The sequence below is a fragment of the Sorex araneus genome, chromosome X (assembly GCF_027595985.1).
Source record: "Sorex araneus isolate mSorAra2 chromosome X, mSorAra2.pri, whole genome shotgun sequence".
Classification (NCBI taxonomy): Eukaryota; Metazoa; Chordata; class Mammalia; order Eulipotyphla; family Soricidae; genus Sorex; species Sorex araneus.
This window is the reverse complement of record NC_073313.1, coordinates 200,300,903-200,324,843: the sequence shown is the minus strand read 5'-3', so window position 1 is coordinate 200,324,843 and position 23,941 is coordinate 200,300,903. Positions and strand designations below refer to the sequence as shown.

General features: G+C 34.9%; 1 protein-coding gene and 1 long non-coding RNA gene across 5 annotated transcripts in view; one reads left to right on the top strand and one right to left on the bottom strand.

The window, feature by feature from the left end:
* The window catches only part of SCN9A (sodium voltage-gated channel alpha subunit 9), a 182,069-nt gene extending 167,202 nt beyond the window's left edge, over positions 1 to 14,867 (top strand). Inside the window, exons 25-27 of the mRNA XM_055120290.1 lie at positions 4,453 to 4,557; positions 6,365 to 6,635; positions 10,191 to 14,867. Coding sequence (XP_054976265.1) covers positions 4,453 to 4,557; positions 6,365 to 6,635; positions 10,191 to 11,383 — 1,569 coding nt within the window. The 3' untranslated portion in view covers positions 11,384 to 14,867. The remainder of the gene's footprint in view (positions 1 to 4,452; positions 4,558 to 6,364; positions 6,636 to 10,190) is intronic.
* LOC129399652 (uncharacterized) overlaps positions 1 to 23,941 on the bottom strand; it is a 149,171-nt gene that overhangs the window by 82,655 nt on the left and 42,575 nt on the right. For all 4 annotated transcript variants that reach the window (XR_008627219.1, XR_008627218.1, XR_008627220.1 and 1 more), the window contains exons 2-3: positions 10,237 to 10,416; positions 8,292 to 8,428 (exon numbers count right to left, since the gene is read on the bottom strand). This is a non-coding gene — a long non-coding RNA (uncharacterized LOC129399652). The remainder of the gene's footprint in view (positions 1 to 8,291; positions 8,429 to 10,236; positions 10,417 to 23,941) is intronic.

The following is a 23,941-nucleotide window of genomic DNA, read 5'->3' as shown; positions in this document are numbered from 1 at the left end:
CATGAATGTCTTGGGGAAAGATTTGATTCTTGTGGTGGTACTGAGATTAAACCTTCACTCTGAGATGTACTAAGACTCGGTTCTCTGTCTATCGTGATCATTCTTTACAGTTAGCAATGTAGAGAGGTCAGGAAGGGGAGCTTACTTAGTGTCACTTGCCAAGTTCTTGATCCACATGATACACCCAACTCCTCCACTTTGGGTTTTACTTGGGCCCGCAACATGTATCTCCACACTCTTTGCTCTCCCCTCCCTGATTTCACTGGTTGAGCTCTCAGCTCTGCTGTTTCAATACCCGCTGCTTCCTCTGTGTCTCTTTTGTCACAATAATATCGGGAGCTCCTTGGTGCTCTTTCCAGTGAGTCTGCATTACTCTAATATGCCAGAAATCCCCCCGCCTCATTACCATGCTGTGGAGTCCCCTCCTTGGAAAATTGTTTTTTGTCCCTCATAGGAGCATTGAATAAGAGGTCCTGTGTCAGTATCGTGATGATGTCAGTCCTTTAGTAAATATTATTTACAGTTTAGATCTGAGATTCACGTTAGGCTATCATTATCATATATTTATGCTTTTAGGAAGTGAATCTTGAATAATATAATTAATTTTGAAGACAATTTTATAAAGTATTTCTTTTTTCATTTGTTTTTCAATAGATATTATATATGCGTATGTGATAAGTAAGCACACATGTACAGTTTGCTGGCATTTTCTTTGTAGGATATATTGGATGTATCTAGAGAGAGCAGCATAAATATTGACAGGAGAATCATGGTTTTGATGTTTTAATCCTTTTTGTTCTCAAATGGTATCATTAAAAACAAGAACTGCCTCTGGAGGAAGAAAGTTGGGATGACTCGATAACATTATCATTACTGTCAGGCCAAAGTTACTAATTTAGAAGCACTGACAACTATTATTATCCCACACTGGTTTTTTTTCTGTATTTTATTTGCAATCTAATCATACCTTTTATTTTTACCCTTTTGTGAATGGTTTAGAGTTTCCACTCTAAGAGGAGAAAAAAAAATGGACACTTCAATTAGGTAACTACATACAAAATAGGAGGCTTTCTGCTTGATACAATCTATATATCTGAACTCAGCCACAGAAGACTCAAAAGTGGTATCTTTATAGAAATGTACAAACTTCAGCATTAGAGAGGATAAATATATCCTCTAATATATTTGTAGAAAAGTCTTAGTAGATATATATTTGTAGAAAAATCTTAGTAGAGGTGGATTCATGAGTAAATTCTAAGTAACATCAACCTTTTTTAGTAACTGAAATCTTAATAGGATGGTTAAGGACACAAATAAAAATAATTAGCATTTTTTGAGGATCTGCCTAGTACCTGGCATTATGCTGATTCTTTTGTATACATTATCTCAATTGATCTTTTCAACAAATAATGAGGCGGTTATTCTTACAATGATTTAGTCTATGACATCCTTTAAACAATTAAAAAAAACTTGTCCCAGGTCAACAGAGAGAACGTTTGAACAAAATGATCTGACACCAAGATGTATATCTTTTTTCTTTTGGTTTTTGGGTCACACCTGGCAATGCATAGGGGTTACTCCTGGCTCTGCACTTCAGGAACTACCTCTGGCAGTGCTCAGAGGACCATATGGGATGCTGGGAATCAAACCCGAGTCAGCCACATGCAAGGCAAATGTCCTACCCGCTGTGCTATTGCTCCAGCCCCTCAAGATGTATATCTTAATTGTGCACCTAGCCTTGGGCTTCTTAAACTTTTTCCACTAGCAACCCCTCTTCTCCAAAGAAAGGATTATGGTATAGTTTGATATTTTAAAAGGCTTTACAAATCAAATATTTACTGATAAAAAAATCATTAAATTATCTTAGACTAACTTTTTGTGACCTTCACAATGTTATGTGACCCAATAGGGGAATGAAACCGACATTTTACAAAACTTGAACACAGAGTGTAAAACAGAAAAAGAATAATCTGGTTTACAGGATATTTCTCTACTAGCTTTTAAAGGAATGACTTTTACTAAAATTTACATAGGCTTTAGTAAAACAAAACAGCATGAATTTAACAAGGGGACAATTTTGTAATATTTTCTTAGGTTTATTTTATCCTTCAGTATGCTGACAAGTAGCGTTGTCAACCAGAGAAGTCAAAACCTGTGACTTTAATTTTTACCTATAATTCGGAATTGTTTTGCCAATGGTTTCCTAACTTTTTTTGTTAATTTCTGTATACTATTATATACATTCCCATCAGTGAGTATAAAGGATCTGGGCTTTTTTTGACCCTAACATGAAGGCTTGTTCCAAGTTCTAGTATCAGTAAGAAGATATCACTGTATCACTGTCATCCCATTGCTCATCAATTTGCTCGAGTGGGCACTAGTAACGCCTCCATTGTGAAACTTGTTGTTACTGTTTATGTCATAACAGAAATGCTATGGGTAGCTTGCCAGGCTCAGCCGTGTGAGTGAGATACTCTCGGTAGTTTGCCAGGCTCTCTGAGAGGGGCGGAGGAATCAAACCGGGTCAGCCCCGTGCAAGGCAAACACCCTACTCGCTGTGCTATTGCTCCAGCCCAATACAAAGATAAAAATAATGTAAGGCTATCATTATAGTAAATTAATATATAAGGTCAAATATAAATATTTTAATAAATTTTATAGAAATAAAGACCAAATGACAAGTTTAAGAAAGGGGAATTTAAACACTCCAAAGTAAGCCTATTATAGGTAGAAAAAAGGGAGAAGTATAAGTAGAGGGTCTTTTAAAAGGTAGGTGTGGTAAGTATTGTACACATAGAAGTGTAAAATAAAACCCTGAAATTTCACATTGCAAATCAATAATACATCAATAAAGGGGGATATGGTTACCATTAGGTGTTTGAGAAGTTCCTAAAATGCAATGCAACAGAAAACTGAATATTTCCTGATCTGGGAAAATTGAACAAAACCATATCTTCTTTCCCTCTAGGACCCTTTATCTTTAGAATTTTAGCACTTGTTGCTGGGGAGATAGCATTGAACTCACAGTGAATCTTCTGACTATTTTGAGTGTTGTAGGGTGTAAACTTAGGGCCCCCTGAGTACTGCAAAATATTTCAGAGCTATAAATTCCTAATGAAATAAATTATACTAATTTATGACATAGTTGAAATGCTACTATTACAGATATATGTACAATATACATGCGTGAAAATTACAATTCTAAGAAATTAACAAAACCTAAAAGAACAGGTAATTCTAGAATCTTTTGTGAAAATTAGACTTTCGTGGTATTAAAGAATACAAAACATTTGCATATTTGTATATTTTAACTAATGAAATTTAAAGATTGCTAGTCACCGAGAGAGTTTGCCTGGTCAAAAACTCTGGGTTACTGATGATTTTCTCAAAATCTAGTACTGTTATGCAATGGTGGCACCTAACAAAATACTTGGATGCTGAAATTCTATTATTTCTTTATTAGGAATTAAAAAATTAAAGAAAAATAATAATAAATTCACACTTAAATGTATTATACATATAGTGATCATAAATCTACATAATAAAACATATGTAAATATATGTGGATATATGTTTTTATATATGTATATAGTAGGCTAAAGGAATAGCATAATAAATGGAATACAAACATAAAACTGCTTTTCTCCTCTTCATAAAGTTCTAAATATTAGTCATAGGAATATAGCAGGTAGTGCACTTGCCGTACACATGACTGACCTGGACTCAAACCCCAGCACCCAAAATGGTCCCTCAAGCATCCCCAGGAGTAATTTTTGAGTATTGAGCTCAGAGTAATCCCTGAGCATCACCTGGTGTGGCCCAAAATTATTTTAAAATTTTAAGATTAAAATCATTAACAGTGTGACCAAAAAATTAAATTAAAAATATTTTTAAAATTAAAAACTAATTTAAGATTAATTTTTTTAAATTAAGATAAAAAATAAACATTAGTCAAATTAGAAAGACTAGTTATAAAAGAATTTTTCTTATTCTTTCTAGTAGTGTTTATTATGTAGCAACAAAATGCATAAGTAGTAGTTAAAATGAAATATCAGTACATAGTTTACGTAGGTTAATCACACCAAAAATATAACTGAGCCAATCATTATTGTATATAATTCTTATGTCATATAGGTGCATTATATTATGAAGAGTAACATACTTCATATTTGAAATGTATTTCAATTCTATTTCTATGAGTCTTTTTTTTTTATTTGATTCTTGGGCCACAATAGTGGTGCTCAGGGATTATTTCTCGCTCTACACTGTTCAATCCTGGTGGACTCAGGGAACCATATGTGGTGATGGGGATGGAACCTGGGTCAGCCACGTTCAAGTGCCCAACACACTGAACTATCTCTCTGGCCCCTACATGAGTAGTTTTTAATCTGTCTTAAAGAAACATTTAGATGATTATTCTGGTTTTAACTAGATTTATTTTTATTTCTTTACCTTGGAGGTCAAGACATCTTTATGACAGAAGAACAGAAGAAATATTATAATGCAATGAAAAAGCTCGGATCTAAAAAACCACAAAAACCAATACCTCGGCCAGGGGTAAAATTAATCATCTTACTAATTGTTTGAAATTAATATTTGATCTATATCTATTTATTAAACATGAATGTTTTCATTTTAATTTGTTGAATAAGAGTCCTTATGAAACTGAATGTGTATTTTGAACATTTCATAATTAAAAAAATTAATTGCACTGTAATTTATGAAGTTACTCATAGTTGAATTTTATGCATACTATGTTCTAGCATCATTCCTACCACCAGTGTACCCAGGTTCTTTACCCCCAACCCCTACCCACCCCACCCCTGCCTGCCTCTCAACAAGCATATTTGTAAGTTGGTTGTTTTGTTTTGAATCTCCTGCTTTCATTGCTATTGACTCTGATGTTTGTACATACCACTTATGCCATTTTTGCTACATCACCAATGTACTTGAGACCATACATTTTCATAATTCCTAATAATCCATTTAAATTTTTCTTTAAAGATAGAATCAAGCTATGCATTTTCTTTAATATTAGCCAAATAATTACTTTCTATTACAGTGACTTAGAGAATCAAATAAAATGTATTTTGAATAAAATTTATCAAAATTTTATGATGTAGTAATTCTATCAGTACGGTAATATTAACATTTAGGTCTTTGATATTATAATATAGCAGAAAAAGTAGGTGGACTGGTTATGAATCTATATCACATAGTAGAAAAAACCACAGTAGGCTCACATGGAAATATTGAAACTTAGTAGTCAAAAATAGTTTGTCTTCTAATAAGTAAAAAATATTAGGAGCATTTAGTGTATTTCAGTCAAATATTTAACATAATACACATTAACAAAGAATCTTAGCTAGAAACAGGGTCATCCTAAAGAACACTGAATTAGTGCCAGTTGTCTTTCTGAGGTTTATTCAGCACCCAAGAATGGACCCATTTTAGCTCTCACCCTGTCCTACTGAAGTCACAAATTTCGAGGCCTGGTATTTATTTTTATGTGGAAGCGGCTCTCCCAAATAGTACTTAAGAGCCAAGGAGTTGACCCTTTCCATGATCTTCTACCAAACTGGCCATTAGTTCAATGCAAGGGCCTGAGGATGCTGTGCTAGGGTATTGGGGATTACTTGGGCCACCATGGTGGCACTCACGAACATTCACACCTGGTTTAACTCAGAAGCCTTCAATACAGCACCCATAGTTGCTTGAGAGACCACATGGATTCAGGAATCTAACTGGAATTGATCACATATGGGAAAGTACTGTAATCTTTATTTTATGTCTCCAGCCCCAGAAACCATGGTATTTAATTATTGAGCACCTCTTTGATCTTGATTAACAGAGCTTTAAAACTTTTCTATGGAACAATTAGAGGAATTTGTAAAGAACTTGCATTTCCTATAAAGTATAATATTTGCAGTGAGATTTTCAAAAAGGTGATATGTCAATATGGATATGTGTAGAAGTATATACTTTATTCATGGAAAATATAGTATAACGTTAATATCAATTTAAAACATTTCAAGGTTCTAACTGAACTATGATAAAGTAGAAATTTTATAACATGCCATTTCCATATTTTTAAATGCCCTCAGGTAATATAGTTGAAGTTTTCTTAGTAAAAATTACCTTGTGATCATAAAAATTTACATAGGTTATACTTATATAAATATATAGAGTGGATAGGTTCAAAATCATATGTTATACAATATAACTGAAATCTAACCAACTACATACTGAAATTCAATAATTTCAGCAAAAAAATTACTTTGGCTTATATTTAGCCCTTTCTTAATATTTTATAAGAAAATATGACCATATAAATTTAATCTCTATTCCATATTTTTTCTTACAGAACAAAGTCCAAGGATGTATATTTGACCTAGTAACAAACCAAGCTTTTGATATCACCATAATGGTTCTTATCTGCCTCAACATGGTAACCATGATGGTAGAAAAAGAAGGACAAAGTCAAGAAATGACTAATGTTTTATATTGGATAAATTTAGTTTTTATTATTCTTTTCACTGGTGAATTTGTGCTGAAGTTGGTCTCCCTCAGACACTACTACTTCACTGTAGGATGGAACATTTTTGATTTTGTGGTTGTGATTCTCTCCATTGTAGGTAAGACCATTTTAGTAAATAAATTTTAATTTTGAAGGATTTTTTTAATTAACTACTTTTATGTGAGGAGGCATTTCCAACAGTGCTCTGGCACCATTCTTGGTCACTCCTGCCAGTTTTGGGGGTACCATATACAGCATGGGGATCTACTTGGGCTTAATCACCTGCAATACTTGGGGCTAGAGCAATAGTACAGCGGGTAGGGCATTTGGTTTGCAAGTGGCTGACCTGGGTTCAATCTCGTATGATTCCTCAAGCAATGCCTGGAGTAATTCCTGACTGCAGAGCCAAGAGTAACCCCTGAGCATCACCAGGTGTGATCCAAAAAAAAAAATGCCTTATCCTCTGTACTATCTCTCCAGGATCCCAAATTTTAATTTTGAATCAATCTAAACTCCACATGTGATGAGACTGTCATAAGTTGTTAAGTTTTGATTATGAATAAAGAGATCTCAAAATCAAATAAAACAAAAACTTTGTTAGGATTGCTGGTTGTTCAATGAATGCTTGAAAATCAAGTGTTTTTTTCTGATGGAAACAATGCACCCATTGATATTATATATCTAAATATACTCTTCACAAAGGTAGCAACTGTGTCTATATGCATTTGGGTCTTAGAAAACCAAATCAAAAACTGAAATAGCTTTTAGGTTTATCAGACATGAAACTCCCCTCTGATTAATATTACTAATTGCCAAAATATTGGTGACTTTTTGAAAATTCTTCCTGAAGTTCAGATGCAAAAGAATGCCTACATAATTTGTTATGATTCATAGGGCCATATCTCTAAAAATTGCAATCATTTCTCAATCTACCTAGTCACATTTGTGAAGACAAATAATGATTTATATTTCTTCATTACTTCCATTGCTTCTCTCTTCCTTTTTAAAAATCATATGTGAATGCTTTACACAGTATTTGAGGATTGCATTTATTTGTAAAACTCTAATGTTATGTGGGAAGGAAAAGAATTATGAAGTTTATTTAATTCAAAATCAATTTTATGATGATGCAGACACTCCACAAAGGTTTAAGCTTATATAACCTAGAACTAGATTATCAAGTTCTATATAACTTAAAATGACATTTCAAAATCTTTCAGTCAAAAGTAATATTATTAGAGGTGACCTTAGAGTTAAGATATAAAAAATAAGTTAGGGTCAGAATGATAGTACAGAGAGTAGGTTGCTTGCCAAGCATGCTAAGACCCGGGTTCAGTCCTGGCATGTCATCCCTTTCAGTTCCCCTTATACCTGCCAGTACAGATCTCAGAGCACAAGCACAGGAGTAAGCCCTTGGACCTCTAGGTATAGCCAAATATGTACATGTATATATGAAAAGAAAATGACCTTAAATTCACATAGGAGTATTACAGTAATAGCAAACATAATAGTGGAGTTACTTTCCTTAAATTAGAAAGAAGAAAAGTGTTCCTATACCATCTAAGCTTTCAATAATTTTAAGCAATACAAGTCAGTGAAGAGATATCTATTTAAATAAGAGTGAAAATTGTATTCATTTGCAGATTTTGGTAGGGAAGTCATTAAAAATGAAACTAGAATCTGCTGAGAAATTAGAGTTTAGAGGTATATATCTTAAATTACAGGTACCACTATTAATAATTATTTTTATGTGTATAAATTAAAAAGTACTTACAGTGGGGCGGGAGCAATAGTACAGCAGGTAGGGTGTTTGCCTTGCATGAGACTGACCCTGGTTCGATTCCCAGCATCCCATATGGTCCTCTGAGCACCGCCAGGAGTGATTCCTGAGTGCAGAGCCAGGAGTAACCCCTGTGCATTGCCAGGTGTGACCCAAAAAGAAAAAAAAAAGAAGAAAAGAAAAAAAACGTACTTACAGAAAAATCTTGTTTACAATAAATGTTCGAAACTTCTATGAGAAAACTAGGACATAGGAAAAACTTAAATAAATTACAGTCTTGTACATGGTTAAACACTTCTCATAAGACCAGGGCTAATTTTCGTAAGAGAATATGTAAGTTCAGTGTTAACCCAAGAAAAATGTTAATGCATTTAGTGTGATAGAAGTCATAGACAATCTAAATCTAAATTATTATAAACTTATTTGGAAGCAAAATTAAAGAGGGATGACTTACATTAATTAAATTATTATAACATTGAAGTAAGGCAGTGTTTAGAAAAATGTTTACTAGATTCAGAATCTCAAGTTAAACCTCAGTTTGTGAAGAATACTAATTTGCTCTGTAAAAACTTCCCATGAATCAAAGATTAAAGTAGAAAAATCGATTATTATAAAAATAAATTATAACCATGAACTTGAATAATTCTTCTAGTCATTGATACTAACTCTCTGGAACAAAAAAAATATAGTTATGACTGACTTAATAAAAATAAAAATATTCTATTGGCGAAAACTTATTAACTCAAAAAAACGCCCTACAAAATATTTAAACCACATAAAAACCTTTTATATAACATTTGAGACAAAGAAGTACCTCCTAAGAAAAATACTACTCCTAAATCAATAAATAAATCAGATTTTCCCATTAGAAAAATTGCCAAGGGACCTCATTGAGTCAAAAACAGAAAGTTGAAAATAGCCAACAAACATACAAAATGTGCATTCAATAAGAAAAAATGGTAAAAATATAAATACAACTTTATTATGAGCATGTAATGCGTGAATATTTTTAGTTCTAGTACTTTACATAAATTTCTGGATCAAGGTTTGGCAATATATAACAAAAATTTAAATGTACTATTTGACCAAACTTCTAGACCTTTTGTAAAGGTCCTCATGGATAGGGACTAGGGATGGAGGACACAGTAGGATATTCATCTCAGCCAAAATGTTTATAAAAAACAGAATTCTTCAATGTATGGTTATTTTAACAGAATATTCTACTAATATAAGAACTTCCTTTGTTGTCATTTGGACAGAAATACCTCTTTCACATATGATTAAATAACTAAAACTGATTGCAAAAAGCCTCTGATACGTAATTATATCTTTGAATATATTTGCTCTACAAATGTCTGTAATAATAGTCAATAAAACATTAACAGTAATTTTGGTTCCTGACATTTGAGGTGAAATAAATCTCCTTTTGTGTTGAATTTTCTACATGAAATTAATATTTTTATAATTTAAGAAATTATTGTGGAAGGAAAAAAACAGTAAGGAAGTAAAAATTTGTAAGACCATTGTAAAAAACTCTGTAAGAAGGGATGGGCTGAGCTGGTAGGGCTATTGCTTTGCACGTGGCTGTCTCGATCGGATCTCTAGACCATGTATGGTCATCACAGCCTACCAGGACTTATGCCAGGAATAAACCCTGAGCACCGCGTGAAACCCCAAAACAAAACAATACAAAAAGTATTGTAATGCAGGAGAACTGTCACAGTGATAATTCTAATTAATTTCCTTTGACGTTGCTCGGTTCTTTATTATGAAATTGCTTTTGATCTAAAATGACAGTCAGAACATATAAAAGATGGCAAATAAAATTACAGCCACAATTTCCTATAGGATGGCTATTTATATACTTCCATTTGTTCCTTCCTTCCTCACTAGGTATGTTTCTAGCTGACATAATAGAAAAGTACTTTGTGTCTCCTACCCTATTCCGAGTCATCCGTCTCGCCAGGATTGGTCGAATCTTGCGTCTCATCAAAGGGGCCAAGGGGATCCGCACTCTGCTCTTTGCTCTGATGATGTCCCTCCCTGCCCTGTTCAACATTGGCCTCCTGCTCTTCCTGGTCATGTTCATCTATGCCATCTTTGGGATGTCCAACTTCGCCTATGTGAAGAAGGAAGCTGGAATTAATGACATGTTCAACTTTGAGACTTTTGGCAACAGCATGATTTGCCTGTTTCAGATCACCACCTCCGCCGGCTGGGACGGGTTGTTAGCCCCCATTCTCAACAGTGCGCCACCTGATTGTGATCCCAAAAAGTATCATCCGGGAAGTTCAGTTGAAGGAGACTGTGGGAACCCATCTGTTGGTATATTCTATTTTGTCAGTTACATCATCATATCATTTCTGGTTGTAGTGAACATGTACATTGCAGTTATCCTGGAGAACTTCAGTGTAGCGACTGAAGAAAGTACTGAACCCCTGAGTGAAGATGACTTTGAGATGTTCTATGAGGTTTGGGAGAAGTTTGATCCGGATGCCACCCAGTTTATTGAATATAGCAAACTCTCTGATTTTGCAGCTGCGCTGGATCCTCCTCTTCTCATAGCAAAACCGAACAAAGTCCAGCTCATTGCCATGGACCTGCCCATGGTCAGTGGAGATAGAATCCATTGTCTTGACATTTTATTTGCTTTTACAAAGCGTGTTTTGGGTGAGGGTGGAGAAATGGATTCTCTGCGTACACAGATGGAGGAAAGGTTCATGTCTGCAAATCCTTCTAAAGTATCCTATGAACCCATCACAACAACACTAAAACGAAAGCAAGAGGACGTATCTGCCACTATCATTCAACGAGCTTATAGACGTTACCGTTTACGGAAAAATGTAAAAAATATATCAAGTATATACATAAAAGATGGAGAAAGAGACGATGATTTGCCCAATAAAGAAGATATAGTTTTTGATAATGTTCATGAGAATTCAAGTCCAGAAAAAACAGATGCGACCCCATCTACCACCTCTCCACCTTCGTACGATAGTGTAACAAAGCCAGACAAGGAGAAATATGAAACAGACAAAACAGAAAAAGAAGACAAAGGTAAAGATGGCAAGGAAAGCGAAAAATAGAGCTTAAATTTTGATAAATTGTTTACAGCCTGAGAAGGTGATATATTTGTGTTAATCAGACTCTTTGAAGGAGGTCTATGCCAAAACTCTTTTTATCAAAATATTTTCAAAACAAGTGCAGTCGTGTACTCTGATTTCCTGAGATAGGTGGGCAGCATTTACAGATGGCTATTTTTGCATCGGTAAATAATTCTGTAGGAATTTTACTAATAGCACTAATGAGGTTATTAATTACAGTAAACAAAAGTGATTTTGCTTTATTTGCTTTAAATAAATCAGAGAACCATCAAGAAAATGTTCACATAAGTCTTGTCATCTCTTACAAGGATTATAACTATTCATCTTTCCCATGTAAACACATGAATACATCTAAAATATATATAAATATATGTAAGTATTTTGCATTGAATTTACAGTTAAATGCCTTAAGAAAAAGAGTGAATGTTAATAATGAATGTTTAGTTAAATCATACCTTTAATAGGGAACAAGACCCTAATTTAGGTATAGAAGTCATTCTATATTTTGAGGTGCTTAAGTTTCTTCTACAATGCATCAGAATCAGTTTATACATGACTATAATATACCAATGAAAACATATATAACTGTTTGTTTGAACAAGTACTTTTCATTCATCTTGACTCATGTACCAACCAGGATAAAATCTTACCTTTAGAGTATTGTACTTTACAGTCTTTTATTTTTAACACTTTTTGTGCACACAAACATGAAAATTTATTCAAAGTTATTTCACATTTATTTCAAAGTTGTTTCAAATTTATTTCACATTTCTCAAGAGATAATTAAGATAAGTAAAAACAGAAGCAACTAAAGGAAACATTAATATTTATACAATCCCACACTGAAATGTGCTGCCCAAAGTATATCAGGAATGACCAATTCTTAATCTCTGTGTCACATTCTTCTGCTTTCTCATGCAGTATTGTTTAGTCATCCTTTAGCACTAAGCAAAGTTGAAGATTCTCTGTGATGAAGCACTTTCTGATATACTGAGAGCTTTTTGATATTATGCTAGATATTTGAATAGATAAACACTTGGGCACAGTATTTACTGCATCGTCTGTATACCATCCTAAATGTGTATTGTAAGCTTTCACTTCATAATTTTTGGCATGTATTTTTTTTAAAAAAAGACCTGTGTTGAGTATAAATGGAAGAGCATTCAACTGGCATTCTTGCAACTTGCTTTCTGACCACTAACTTTCATTGCTAATTTGTACAAGTAATTTGTTTGGACTTGTATTTGTTAATGTATAAAGAGGAGGATGTATCTGTCTCCTTAAAATTATATCATCATTCAATAAAGAATTCTGAGTTAATAATTTACCAAACACATGTTACATTTTTTTAGCTATTCACCTTCAACCCATGATTCTTATTCTAATTTTAAAATATATTTGCTATAATAGCTTGATATGGCTATGATGCCCCAGAATGTGGCTCAGTGGTAAAGCATCAGTCTTGTATGTGTAATTCTCGGGGTTCAATTCCTGGCACTGCAGAAATTTATAAACAAATTACTTTTTTTAAAAAGAGAGATGGCCATGATGCATTTTTATTATTTTATTCCAGAAATATAAGATATACTATCAAGTTATTTATGTGAAATAATTGAGTTATAAAGTAGAAAGTTATTTTATTTAGATCTTGAGTACATTTTCAAAATTAAAATGTACAACATATTTCAGTCATTCTTTTGGTTAAAATTTTAGAAATCATGTTTTTGTATCTAACTGAAATATGTTTTTAACTTGTTAAAAATGAAGGAGATTTAGACATTCTATAGAGATGAAGAGTTATAAGTAGAGAATAAAAGTCTGAAGGGGGCGAGGGGTAGAGAGAGTAAAGTGTCTGAAAATCTTGCCTTGCCCTTGGCTGACCTGGATTCAATCTCAGACACTCTATTAGTATCCCCCCTCCCACAGCACCTGCAGACTCGTCCCTGAGCACAGAGCTGAGAGTAAGTCCTGAGCACCAGGGGCTGTGACAAATAAGTCTGAAAGAGGGAGAGATTTAAAAATCAGATAAAAAGACAAAAACAGTTACACTTCGCAGACTTTTTTAGAATGTTTAAAAATTGTGATGCATTTTACATCTCCCATGAGGGAGACAAATCACTTCTAAACATTTGTCCTACGTTTCATATAAAATTAAACCTAGAGCCAAAGATCTTTATATCTGTTTAGTTATCTCGGATTATTTGAGCCACTTATTTTAATATGAAAGATACCATGCAGTGTTTTCCTAGAGTATGTAGAGCATTTTATCACATACCTGCTAAGCCTGTTGAAAATAGGTTTCACAATTTAACTGGGAACCATATAAAATATATTACATTTTAAGGGCTTTTAAATATCAACTTAAATTTGTATCTTAAATGTGAATTCAGTTTGTTCTCATAATTTTAAACCCAAGTTAATATAAATACATTTTGCATTAATATCATATAGTGTGAAAGGAGTACAGTGGGTAGATTTATGTGAGATTTACTATTAATGTTTTTGTATTGCTTGATTTTATGTGTAAAATCAAAAATATTGGCAACCGGTTCTTCAACATAATTACTTAGCATTTCCAAAAAATTCAATTTTCTCCTAATTCATGCTGAACCTATTTCATGTTGAATTATAATTTTAAAATATATATAACATGTATATATGTTTTCCTGAGAATGTCTGGTTGTTACTTTTTATCCAATTAAAACAATATTTGGATATAAAATTTTATTTAATACAGTATAGGCTAAAGGTAAAATGAGACTTCTCTTTTCATGCAGATTACTGTTTGCTAATAGTTAAGTAATATCAACCTCCATAACACATAGTCATACTAATATTTAAAATACATTATCATGAATTTGTTTTACCTAATTATGTAGATTGACTGTGACACTAAAATTTAAATTAGACCAAAATGGAAGCAAACAAATCTGCATATGTAATTTGAATAATATGGGAGAATCTCATTTTTATCTTTTTGAGTGCTACATAGTTTGCAGAAGATAAACTGACATGTGAGCTATTTCTAAATGCTGATTGTTGAAAACCTCAACTAAAAACGTTCAGCATGATTTTATAGAATTTTGATAGCCCTATTTGAAAAAAGAATAGAGAAAATGCTTATGTAAATAAAGCAATTCTAAATAGTGATTTTGGAGAAATGTTAATGAAAGTAAGGAAAGGAGAGAGCCAGCTAAATTAGAAGGGCCATGTAATTTGCCTGGGCTTAGAATCTGTCTATAGAAGCAACCAACTTTTTATATATCTGTGATTAATTATACTCTTGAAGGCAAGTCAAGAATTGCTTCATAAGAATAAAGGAATAACCATGAATATAATAATGCTGTTTACATAGAATTCTTTGCAAATTTCATACGTCTATGAATGCTCAAAATGTTTGAATTTGTCATAAGTTGTATTGTAGTTATACTTAAAAGTTACACATTGTAATAATCTAAAAATAAAAGTCATCAAAAATAAATCACATTTGCATGTTTTCTATTTCTTTGAGAATAACATCTGTAATTCAACATATATGTAATGTCAGTATATCTATTATATTTATCAATAAACTGCAGCAACTGACAACTTTTTCATATAGAAAAATAAACAGTTTCAGATATCCTCCATAAGTATAGAATAATATGGAACAGAGAGTATCAAGTTCTAAAGAATTCATTAAAATTGACAACAAAGTTTGTGCAAGAAAATTGAAATAACGAGGAGGGGAAATGTGCAAATGTTTACATAGAGTGTACCCTTTCTATTATAACATTATGGATAGTATAGCAAACATAATAGGTAAGGGTTTGAGTTTTAACTAGGACTGTACTTTGACTTCAATTAAACCATGCCTTTGACTGTCCTGGATATATTTAAATTATCTCTGCCTCAGTTTTTTCACTTGTAAAATGAGAAAAATTATGCCACTTCACAATATGGCAATAAAGAATGGAGTGATGAAATCCATAGAAAGCAAATAGAACAATACCTTAAAATGCAGAATCAAGAATTTATAGCAGCAGCAATAGTAAAAGTAGTAGCAGTTCTAATGTGTCAGCAAATTGACCTTCAAAAATATAAGAATGTGGGCTATTTAGGTTACCTCTCTGCCTAATACAAACATAATGCATTCTCTATAAATGTTAAACGATTGGACTCCTCTATTTTTCTAATTGTATTAATTCATTCTATTGATATTAACTACATCTTTTTGAAGTTACGTAAATACAACTATTTCCAAATTGATTTTTTAATTTGTAAATTCAAACAACATACTGAAATAAATAAATGCATTTTAAAAAGTTTCATTTATTTTTTAAAAATTGGAGATTTGTATAAGCATGAACATATATTTGGTTAATTAATCAATTCAATTTTCTTTTAGTTGAGCACCCAATCCTGCATTTAGCTTGTTAATAAAATACACTAAAACAATTTCTGCTATGCTTGAACATAATTTCAACCTGTATTTTGTTATACTGATGTGTAAGAGCATTTAAGGTATTCTAGGAATTGTTGTTCTAGCACTTGTTTTGCGTTCTGCAAAATAGAATTTTAGTCACTTAAACATAACATTATCAATATCAATATAACAGATAGACCATCACATGAATTTCTACTGCAAGAGTTCAGTTATTAAATATAAGTAATACTATACCATAATCCAAGTAAATTGAGTTGCAGAATACAAGGTAATTTTGAGGGAAGGAAAAAATCGAATACTAGAGCAAAGGGAGCTTTTCAAGCAACAATGACAAGTATACACAGGAAAGAAATATAAATAACTGATTACTATAAAGAAGCAACAGAAAATACATAGTGTGTTTAAGTTAATTCCTTATCACACCACAAGTCACAATTAGAAACCTACACTAAAAATTTATCTAAGAAAAATATCCAAATTTAGGGGTTTGGAGGCATATGCAATTTATGTATTTAGCTTGTTGTATTTCAACATTTTTTGTTTGCTTTTGGGCCACACCCAACTGTGCCCAAGGTTTATGCCTGACTCTGCACTCAGGGCTCACTGTTGGCAGGATGGGAGGCCATATGGGGAGTTGGAGATCGAACCTAAATTGACCGCATTCAAGGTAAGCATCCTACGTGCTGTTCTTCTAGTCCCTGGATTTCCACATTTTTGTAACAGTGGAATGGCTTCGAGTTGGCAGATAAGCAGCTGAAAACCAGTGCTGCAGCTTAAGACTTATTTTATAAACATTTTTTTTTATTTTAAAAAAGATGCAAGAAAGTATTCTATAAAACAATGGGGAATAAGTATATTGCAAAGATTCAAAGTTTGTTAAACATCTTGAAAATATAGGTGGATATCACTGTCACTGTCATCCCATTGCTCATCTATTTGCTCGAGTGGGCACTAGTAATGTCTCCATTTTGAGACTTGTTGTTACTGGTTTTGGCATATCGAATATACCACCGGGAGCTTGCCAGTCTCTGCCTCGCAGGCAAGATACTCTTGGTAGCTTGCCAGGTTCTTCAAGAGGGGCAGAGGAATCAAACCCAGGTTGGCCACGTGTAAGGCAAACACCCTACCGCTGTGCTATCGCTCCAGCCCCTATATGTGGATGACAAAATATTATTCCCCTCCCAGATGTAATATTTACTCACCAGTCCTGTTTGGTCTTTATTTTTTACAAGACAAAATGTCTTCTATTTAGTTAACTTTTACCAAGTGATGAATGTTTTAGAATCTCTTTTCCAACAAATTAGAAAAATGAAGACAAAGATAAAAACTGTTCTACTGGGGACACTGGTACTGGAAAATTACCCTGGTGAAGGGATGGGTGTTGGATGATTGTATGACTGACAAACAATCATGAATAATTTTGTAATGCTCTATCTCAGAGTGATTCAATGAAAAAGGCAAAAAAAACCCAACAATATGAAAGATACATATTGTAAAATGAGCAGATAGTTCCAATAGAAATAGTTCCACTTAGTAAAAACTGGGAGAGAAGAAAAAAATGATATGTTTCGACTCAGAGTTCACTGAGCTTTCATAACCTTAAGTAATTTTAAGTAGAACAGGTTTTAAATATATTTGACCTCTAGTAAGACTGAAATAAACTGAAATAAACAGTACTAAAGAAAATCTCTTTCAGGTATTGAGGGGAGAAAATATAGTTCAAAGATATAGTTCTGAGAAAAACACTCGATAGGTTTAAACTATAGAAAAGTAGAGTTTTCCCTTGTTTGCTGTAAGGCTACTAAAATGCCATTTACTTTTGATCTTGCCATAGATTTTTAGAGGTACTAATGCCTTCACTTTCACCTCAAACTAAGAAAATCAGTTCATTTATTCAAATCTTTTCTAGGAGTCAAATCTATGAAAACTCAGTTTATTTAAAGAACTAAACATCACACAAATTAGTCATTTTTCATTCATTAAGTATCCACTGTGCGTCTTTAATCTGACAGCTCTATTTCAGAATAAAGAAAAATGTATTATATATTTTATTATAAAAAACAAAAATGATTATGCATAAATAATTATAAATCTAAGTAAGTATAATATTGCAGTGTGCATGTTGTAGCACTGTAGCAGTGTCGTCCCGTTGTTCATCAATTTGCTCTAGAGGGTACCAGTAACATCTCCATTGTGAGACTTTTTACTATTTTGGGCATATCAAATATGCCACGGGCCACAGGGATCTTACCAGGCTCTGCCATGCAGGCAGGATCTCCAAGAAGGAGAACTAGACAGTAAGAGGTCGCTTCCAGGAACTTTGTTTTGGAGTCTCTGGATCTTGGCCCTTGATGGGAGTACATGGCACCAGGGGCAGTTTGTGGGTGTGACCTGCCTAGCTACTGGAAAATGGGGAATCTGAGTGGAGGAGGCCCAGTCCCGATCCAAGCGGACTTGGAGATTTTAGCCCCAGGTCCTGCACACCTGGGTTCCTCTGCCGCTTCTTCATGCATGAAGCTCCTCCAAGCGTGTGGAGAGTAGCCTTGAGCATGGCTGTGGCTGGGTTCCAGAGGTCTTCAGCTGCCGAGGCTCTGCTCAGGGCAGGAAGGGAAACTCAACCCACCCCCCTCCGAGGGGCCCTGTGAAGACAGCCAAGCATGGGGGCAAGAGATTCTTTGTCGCTCTCTTCCAGGAGCTTTGTTTTATATTTCTTCATATAAGAAATAATTCTTCATAAATCACCCAAATATCAAACTTCTAAAAATGAACATATCATTTTAAATCATTAAAGAAAAACAGTGAAGATAAAATTCTTTCTAAAAAAACTCAGCATAAACTGAGATAGAGATGGGACCACTATGTAAAGGATACTTGGAGGGCTCGCTTGGGATGAGAGATGCATTCTGGGGTACTGATGGAGGGATTGGTACTCAATCATTCTATGACTGAAACGTAATCACAAAGGTTTGTAAGTCTGTAGTTTTATCTCATGGTGATTCATTTAAAAATTAAAATTTAAATAAAACCTCAGCATATACTGAATTGAGGAGATACTCCAGTGCTTAAGGTGCCTTGCTAAGGTGCCTTACATGTAGCCAACCTTGGTTTGATGCCCGTAACTGCATAAGTCCCCTGAATATTGCTAAAGGTGTTCCCTGAACACAGAGCCTGGAGTAAGCCCAAAAAGTTGGTTGTAGTCTACCCTCACCCCCCCAAGCATAAAAACAAAAGAAACAAAAATAATCCCAATAATCCTGATATATTAGCTTTTATTGGTGCCCTAAAAATATTAGCTCGATGGGGAGAGAGAGAGATAAGCTAGTACCCAAAGTGGTAAAGTACATGAGTGAAGCATTGAATTCAACATCCAGCACCAAATAGTGCTCCAGCATTACATTTATTACCAGTATAACATGCATCCACACCATCAGTGATGGGCTGGAACCACCAGTTCTACTAAAAGGAAACAGATATAGGGGAAGAGTTCTTCCATGTTTTATTTTGACGTTTTTTCTTTAATATATTTGTCATGGCCTAGAGTGATAGCACAGTGGGTAGGGCTTTCACCTTGCATGAAAGCCAACCCGGGTTCAATTCCTCTGCCCTTCTCGGAGAGTGTGGCAAGCTACCGAGAGTATCCCACCAGCACAGCAGAGTCTGGCAAGCTCCCTGTGGCCTATTTGATATGCCAAAAACAGTAAAATAAGTCTCACAATGGAGACGTTACTGGTGCCTGCTCGAGCAAGTCGATAAGCAATGGAATGATAGTGACAGGGACAGTAATACTTATCATACCTCATTTCTCCCGTAATTCTCTCCTTTTTTTTACCATTAGTAAGAGCAACTTTAAAAAAAAGTCAGTGTGAAATTAAGAAGTTATTCATGATTAGCATTTCAGGCACTGATTGTTTCAACATTTTACCAGTGCCTACTTCCCTCCACCAATTTCCCAGCTCCCCACATTTGCCTCCCATGCACCAATCTGACTCTGTGCACTTATTTTAAAAAAATGTAAATTTTTGCAATTGGCTTACTGTAGTATTGCTTAGTTTCAACATAAGACTTTATAACTTTTGAGCACCACCTCCTCTGCTATAATTCTAAAACAAATATTAACAAATGATTTTAAGCCATATTTTTGACAGTTTTCCAACCATTGCGTTGTTCCAACCTTGCTTATTTCCTTTGCCTCCTGCCCCATCCTACTGGTTGGCCCCCTATTATATGTTGTGGCCCTGCATTTATGTTTTTTTTCTATGTCCCCCTTATTATCATGTAATTAGACACTTGCAACCAGAGAAATGATATATTTTTTTCTCTAAAGAATCACATTGTCCATTTATTTATAGATAATGAGTCAACCTCCTATTGACTTGAGTCAGTATAACACAAAGAGAAAATTATGGCAGAAAAGGAACTGAAAGGGAGCCAAGGAGAATAGAAAAATCAATATATTTTAGCTTTGTAACACTAAGTTTAAAACCTATATTAGAAATATAATGATACCAATAAAAAATGTATGCTTATAGTCAAGTATATTTAAATTTTTCCCTTTGAAATAAAATTAAAATTTACTTTCATACATATGTCTATTAGTGGGCATGTTTGTCTTTTTCCAAAGAAACCAGTGCTTATACAGAAAAAATATTTTTATAGGAAAATCAAATGACATGAGATATTGAGAAATTATACACATTGAAGAATCATTCTAACATTATAATCTTTCTAACATTAATTCCTGTCCAGTTATTTCTTCACAGAGTAAAATAACACTTTTTCCACTACCATTTGGGACCTAAAACCAACACTAATAATACATCCCACTTTATAAAATAAGAAAAATAAATTTGACATGACATTGAAAGAATTTGAAGAGGCGACTTATGAGACTGTAATATTAAATCATGGCTTTAAGAACAGACAGTGTATTGAAGAGATATAGAAGTTAAATCACTTTCCCAGTTCAATCCTCAACAGAGTATATGGTCCCCCGAGCACTGACAGGAGTATTTCCTAAGCTCAGATCCAGGAGTAAGACCTGAGGACCCCTAGGTATGGCCTAACTCCTTGCCACTCTCCTAAAAAAGAGAACAAAAATATGCCCAATAGTATGACTAAGCAGGGAAACAACTGATTTTATCATCATCATCATCATCATCATCATCATCATAATCATCTTGTTGATCGTCCAATTTCTCGAGTGGTCTCAGTAACATCTCCATTCATCCAAGCCCTGAGATTTTGGAAGCCTCTCTCTACTCGTCCTTCCAGCAATGCCTTACTGGAGGCTCTTTCAGGGTCAGAGGAATGAAACCCAGCTTGTTACTGGTTTGGGCATATTAATACACCATGGAGACCTTGCCAGGCTCTCCCATGTGGGCAGGAAACTCCCAGTAGTTTGCCAGGTTCTCCCAGAGGGAGAAGTAAGCTATAAGATATTGCTCGGCCTCGAAGCGGGAGCTTGCTTTAAGTCTCTGGATGCTGGCCATTGACAGGATTACATGGCGCTGGGGGCAGTCCCTGAGTGTGACTGCCTAGCCACTGGGAGATGGGAAATCTGGGCAGAGGAGGCCCATCCTGATCCGAGCAGCCTTGGAGGTCTCAGCCCCGGGTCCCACACACCTGGGTTCCTCTGCCGGTTCCTTCATGCGTGAGGCTCGTCTGAACGTCCAAACGTGTGGAGAGTAGACTTGAGCCTGGCTGTGGCTAGGTTCTGGTGGTCTTCGGCTGTTGGAAGCTCTGCTCGGGGCAGGGAGGGAAGCTGGAGCCCATGCTCTCTGAGGAGGCTCCGGGGAAGACAGCCAGGCGCAAAGGCAACAGACTCTCTGCATCTCTCTCGCTCTCTTCCGGGAGCTGGCTTTTAAGTCTCTGGATGCTGGCCATTGACAGGATTACACAGTGCCGGGAGCAGTCCCTGAATGTGACCGCCTAGCTACTGGGAGATGGGAAATCTGGGCAGAGAAGGCCCAGTCCCGATCCGAGCAGCCTTGGAGGTCTCAACCCTGAGTCAAATAAAGAGCAAGAGAGTCTCTTGCCCGAGTGCCTGGCTGTCTTCCCCCGGGCCTCCTCAGAGGGGGTGGGCTCCAGCTTCCCTCCCACCCCAAGTAGAGCTTCCGGCAGCTGAAGACCACCAGAACCTAGCCACAGCCATGCTCAAGGCTCCTCTCCACACGTTCGGACAAGCCTCATGCGTGAAGGAACCGGCAGAGGAACCCAGGTGAACTGATTATATATATAGATATAAATATAAATATAAATACATATGATCTAAAGCTAACAGAACAGCTGATTATCTAAATGTAAAATTTACATTTTATCTAAGTGTAAAGACACACCAACACATATTGATGGAAAACTCAGGAGTCAAAGGCAAAGGAGATGAACAAGTGAGGGATTTGGGAACTGATAACATATTAGGGTACTCTCATCAGTCTATCCTTAAACTTCTCAGAAAAAAATTCTGTGGGTCAGGAGAGATAACATTAAAAATTCTTACAGATGAAAACTTCTTCACAAGAAAACTACAGTTGCCAAAACTGTATTTTAGAATCAAGGCTTTACCGAGACAATTAAAGAAATAAAGCCTTCCCAAGATAATTGAGAGCTTATGGAATTAGTTGCCAATGTTCTCAATAACAAAACTGTTGAAAGTCAGTCTCCCTAAACTGAAAAAGAAGATGAACCAAAAGTTGAAAAAAGTAAATCATCCAGAATGCAAAAAACAAAATGGCTTAGCAATTTTTAATGTCAAAAACAAGAACAAAAACAATAACATCTAAAACTTAAATATGCTAAATTTACCAATCAAGAGTCAACTGTAACTTCATGAATTAAAAAAAATCACATATAATTTCTGTATTATTCATTTATTTTCATCCAGAATATTTATACCAAAAAAAATCACAAATTTAAAGAGATATATGCACACTCATGTCAGTGCAGTATTATTTACTTTTTAGCCAACAAATTGAAACAGCCTAGATTGCCATCAAGAGAGTCTTGAAGAAAAAACATATGGAATATATATACAATGGGAAGATACGCAGATATAAAGAGATGATATCTAGCCATTTGCAACATGAATGAAACAAGAAGGTACTACACTTAGTGAAATAAGTCAGCCAGAAAAAAACAACACATTACTCATACAGTGGTAGCACTGTAGCACTGTAGCAGGGTTGTCCCATTGTTCATCGATTTGTTCGAGCGGGCACCAGTAGTGTCTCCATTGTGAGACTTGTTACTGTTTTTGGCATATCAACTACTCCACAGGTAGCTTGCCAGGCTCTGCTGTGTGAGCAGGATACTCTTGGTAGCTTGCCAGGCTCACAGAGAGGGACAGAGGAATCAAACCCGGGTAGTGGTAAAGAGAGAAAAAAAAAACCAAATAAATAGGACAATTATAATTTTCTATTAAATAGCCTCTAACACCAAATCAGCAGTTTTCAGAAGCAAAGGCTGCTTTACACGCAGCTATTCCCCAGTTGCAGCCCTGGAGTGGGGCATGGGAAGCCTGAGCAACACCACATCCTTAGGCCTTTGCATTGAGCCTCCAGCCCAGCAGAGTTGCCAAGAGGCCCACACACAGGGCTGCTAAGCACCACTTGGGAACTCAGCCCTCAAACCTCCTAAAAGAAGCTAGACACCAAGGATTATAGATCACATAATTTATATGATAAAAGACAAAACATTTCTGATAATGGAAGTGAGAAGAGTGATAATATTGGGTGGAGTTACTAATACACACTGAGTTCAGAATTCTAAGGTACCAGAAAAGTCTGACACCTTGATCCTAGTGGTGTTTACATGGGAGTATAAATACGTTCAAGCTCTACAATATTTTTATGCATTATATATTTATATATGTCTTTTTAAGGGTATTATTACATTTCTCTGGCAGATTTGGTGAAAGGAAGACTACTTGGGAGGTCTGAATTATTAGAATAACCTTTTATTAAATTATTCTCTGAGCTACAAGTGATTTATAAACATAAAATCACTTTGTGATCAGCTGGTATCTAGCAATTACATGGCCAAAGAGTCTGAAAAATAAAAATCTGATATAAAATGTCTGGTGGTGGTGGCTTAGCTCTACTAAACCAGTTTTACAATCC